Source organism: Dermacentor variabilis, chromosome 6, assembly GCF_050947875.1.
Source record: "Dermacentor variabilis isolate Ectoservices chromosome 6, ASM5094787v1, whole genome shotgun sequence".
Lineage (NCBI taxonomy): Eukaryota > Metazoa > Arthropoda > Arachnida > Ixodida > Ixodidae > Dermacentor > Dermacentor variabilis.
In genome coordinates, this window is record NC_134573.1 from 57,162,344 (window position 1) to 57,167,094 (window position 4,751).

Genomic DNA, 4,751 nt, shown 5'->3' on the forward strand with positions numbered 1-4,751 from the left:
CTTTTTTTTCATTTAAATGATACACATCTTCACATACTGAGACGCGAGATCATCTCACAGCACTTGGAGTGTTAAGTGGATGGCTTCTCGTGCAGTCTCAAGGCCAACCACGAAGCCCTTGCCAACGTCGATTGTTGCGCTGTCTGAGCATAGGTACGAGTAAAAGAAAACTGCAAATGAATTATTAATAAAAGGCAATTATTGGATAAGTGCCTCTTCTCAACAAACAAAGCATACTACAGCTCAGCGCTCGGGTGGTGTAGCGTATGTCACCTTGGTCATCTTTGGAGTCACGCTTTTTAGTTACCTCAGTGTCATTGCCAGACGTTCGGCGAAAGAAATGGGCTCCGGCATGACATGCCATTTTGCAAGTCTTCCGCGTACGGTCATGAAGCAGGTCATGAAGTGTTCAGGTGTCATGTGATTAGTACCTGAAAAAGAATTGCCGATTCTTTTTCCTGGTTACCTGAAACTACATGTAGAAAATGCGCTAGTTTCAGGGCGTTCTTTATGTGGCAAAATATATGGCACAAAAATCTAAATGTTGCCGGGATGTAGTACTCGCTTTCCTGAGGCGAGATCGGATATAGTTGTTCGAAATGCGGATTTAGTTTCGCCGCGCGAAGCCTAGGCCTAGGCCAATCGGACACGCCGAAACTGAACGCTCACACGGAACGACGATCTCCGATCGCGCCCTCTTTCCGTCTGATTCATGCATGCTGCTCCCACATCAAACTATTGATCGGCATTTTCTCTTGCTTCAATATCAGCGTTGCCCTCCTTAGGTGCAGTCTCTTCCTCTGCACTGTGATTAGCGGCCAACAATCCATTCTCCTCGCGAGCAAGCAGTGTTGTGATCGCCTGCTAATTTCTGCACTCAGAATGGCGCTTTTGATGGCCGCAATGTCGTACACAATGTTGAAATTTTAAATGAAACAGGATAATTATATCTGGAAAATAAACGTTGCTTTCTGATTACTCGCGAGTTGATTGCATTGCACTGTTTGGTAATTTCAAGGGTGTTCTACTACTGCGGAAGAAATACATTTCCTGCCATGGGGATTTCTGTTCACAGGCGTCGCGTTTGCACTTGCGGGAAACACGACGCTGAAGAAAACTTGTGAGAATATGTGCAATAAAAATGACAATAAATATCATTATTTTCAATATTAACAGTGTCTACCGCGTACATAATGTTTATATATATAGCCATTGGACAGACGTGTGCGCACACACTAGAAAGTGTGATGGGGAGTATCAGTGTTTTTTTTTTCATATAGTGCATGAATTCGTGTAGAAAAAAGTGGGTTCGAAGTTATCTGAAAACGAATGACATGGTGCGTGCGATCCCAGTTATTTGAAGTGCACTTTTGAAAATGTAACACTGCGACGCTGCCAGTGCAGACATTTGGCATTTCCGCATGTTCAGTTTGCGATTGCAAAGGATGAACGAAATGAACATGTCGATGAAAGGTATACCTCATCATATAGACAGGGCCCCTGTATCTTAAAGATGTCACGTGTAAAAGACGCAGTGGAATAAGTTAGGCAACACTTTTCTTTTTTGTTATCTCTCTCTATCGCTTGAGAAACTGGTCATACAAAGCTAACCGTTCGAGTTTGTGTACCCAAACGACGGAAAACCACGCTGATGTCCACAACAATGTTATAGTACAGAGCATATATATATATATATATATATATATATATATATATATATATATATATATATATATATATATATATATATATATATACACAATGAACGAGAAGAAAGGGGGTTAACCGAGGGGCCCGATTTTTTTAGTCATATCATGAGAAGCCAACAAACGAAACCTTCGCGAAATGCGAAGGTTGTGGGTTCGGTTCCCACCTGCGGCAAGTTGTTTTTTCATCCACTTTAATTTCCATTAATTTATCGTTTCTTTACTTCATTTATTAAGCACAAGTAATTTCCCCTGTGATGTCCTTGGTGTCAGTGTTTGTTGGCTTCTCATGATATGACTAAATAATCGGGCCCCTCGGTTAACTCCCTTTCTTCTCGTTCATTACATAACGTGGGTCTCGAATCCGGCTACATTGATTCCTTCAGGTAGCATATGTGGGTTTATTGACCAGTTGCCTTCACCCGAAAAGGTCACGTTCTCGTGACGCCTGCGGCAAAAAAGGACGTTCCACATCCGCCGCCAAGGTCTATGAGTGGTCGCGCTGGCTAACACTCCCAGGGTTCTTCTAGGACACATAAATACCCAAGAAAGTGGATGGGGAAACAGCGCCGCGCGGTAGCTCAATTGGTAGAGCATCGCACGCGATATGCGAAGGTTGTGGGTTGGGTTCCCACCTGCAGCAGGTTGTCTTTTCATCCACTTTAATTTCCATTAATTTACCGTTTCTTTATATCATTTATTAAGCACAAGTAATTGCCCCTGTGTTGTCCTTGGTGTCAGTGTTTGTTGGCTTCTCATGATATATATATATATATATATATATATATATATATATATATATATATTGTCTCAGTATCGTGCACCAAGATTTAACAATGTGGGATTGCCGTACAGCTTGACATAAATAAGGTTATGTTGTGTGCCGTCGCTTGAAGATCATTTTTTCATTCCTTCTTGCATAATTTTTCCTAATTAAGGAATCAACCTCTCAAATATCATAATTAGTTGAACACTGTCAATTACAAAATTTACAACGTGAAAAACTCCCGAGATACAGCTTTCTTTTGCTGCATACGAGCTACTTGAAGGTGTTTTTCCGAGCGTGAAAGAAGCCCGTGAGTACTCGTAAAATTGCCGCGTGACTTGCAGATCGAGTCATTTCAATGGTACACGGCGTTCCGTGCATCCTTTCAGGCCAGCTCAAAGTGTGAGCGGAGTGTACAGTAGGGAAACTGCAACACATGATTTTTGGAGTGCTACGATTCTGATAAATAAAAAAAGAAAGTGTGAAAGTATAAGACCTGAAAGAAAGACAGGTGCTACAGTGAACACCAACTCTGCAAAGGGGAAGTTACCTCGTAGTAGTGAAACAATCATGCGGAAGAGTGTAATATATGCCATAATATTTCTGCATACGGCCGTGAATCGCTCATGATGTTCTTAATGCCATAAGAGATGTACCTGTTCTCATGAGTTCTTTGTCTCTTTATTCCAGTTTCCAGGAAGGATTCGACACAAGGAAGTTGAGGCTCGCGAGACAGCTTCTCCACTGCCTTGCCTAGAATTGTTCTCCTGCATTCGGGAACAGGGAGAATAGTGCCCTTGTCTGCGGGGGGAAAACAGCTTTCGAGGTGGCAGGCGAGGGAAGCCCCGGATGGAAAAAAAATCGAGCGACGCCATTTCAGTACGCTTTGGGAAACCTGTCCATTGAATAGCCGCCACGGACAATTTTAGCTGTGCATTAGATGACTTAACCGCTTAGATAGCTCGGTGCGCATTGTGAGCGCAATCATGACCTCAACCGAGCCACGAACCCGCGAGAAATCAGAAGTGAAGCGCCAAGCGGAGCTGCAGCAATGTGACGTTTGCGGAAAGAGGATGACTCGGGGCTCTATGCGGGTCCACTTCCGAATGCACACGGGAGAAAGACCGCACGAGTGCCGCCTGTGTCCGGCCTCGTTCCCCACGAGCAGCGCGCTCCGCTCCCACAACCGTTCTCATAGCCGTCAAAAGCCGTACGAGTGCTCCGTCTGTCGCAAGAAATTCAGCCGGCGAGAGTACCTGCCCATTCACATGCGCTCGCACAGCAGGGAGAAGCCGTATTCGTGCCGCGTATGCGAGAAGACTTTTTGCCGGAACGAAACACTGGCCGTGCACATGCGGCTGCACACTGGAGACATGCCACACCGGTGCGAATCGTGCGGCGAGCGTTTCCCCACCAGCCATCGCCTGACCGAGCACCGGCGAAAGCACACGGGCGAAAAACCGTTCGCCTGCAAGCTCTGCCCGGCCAAGTTCGCGCAACGCGAGTCGCTCAAGTCTCACCTTCGGTCGCACGTGGGGCAAAAGCCTTTCTCGTGCCACATATGCGAAAAGGCGTTTCGTCGACGAGGACACCTCTCGAGGCACATGCGGACCCACTCGGGTGCAGGCGCCGTGCAGTGCGAGGTGTGCCTCAAGACCCTGTGCCGGAAGGACCAGCTTCAGAGTCACATGCGCTGTCACACGGGCGAAAAACCGCTCGCGTGTCCCTACTGTCCCGCGCATTTCGCGTACCCGCAGACTCTCAACAACCACGTCGAAACGCATGGCGAGAAACCGCATAGCTGCGGTGTGTGCCAAAAGAAGTTTGCTAGGCGGTTCACCCTTGTAAAACATTTGAAGACACATGCACAAGAGAAGCCTTGAGTCTATAGTTTTTTCCTGGCTCTGTTAGTTTCGAGGGAGTGAACGCTTGCTCATGTTTTCGATGCATCCTTCTTGATTGCTTTAAATGTCTCTCTAGCACCAGCGGCACTCTTCAGTTTTTGTTCTCGTGCGTGTGTGTGTGTGTGTGCGGATACATTGCTGAGAATGTATATGCACTTTAGCAGAGTAATAGCGCTCAATGTTGTGATCATCGGGCCGAGTCAAGCTGTTATACATTGGATTTAGTGACTGGAAACTAGGTAGTTTTCTTATAAAGCTCAAGTAAATATTCGATACTTGCTTGAAAAGCTTCATTCCTTCAACCCTCAAACCAGCCGGCAAATCCTTTTGTCGTTCTTTCTGCTAGGTCACGGAAGCATTTGAAAATGCAGCGCC

General features: G+C 45.8%; 1 protein-coding gene across 1 annotated transcript; it reads left to right on the forward strand.

Moving 5' to 3' along the window:
- The first annotated feature begins 3,168 nt into the window (after nt 1-3,168).
- Nucleotides 3,169-4,454, forward strand: LOC142584170 (uncharacterized). The gene has a single exon (XM_075694338.1). The coding sequence runs from the start codon at nt 3,459-3,461 to the stop codon at nt 4,353-4,355; it is 897 nt and encodes a 298-aa protein (XP_075550453.1). The 5' UTR covers nt 3,169-3,458; the 3' UTR covers nt 4,356-4,454.
- The last annotated feature ends 297 nt before the right edge of the window (nt 4,455-4,751 follow it).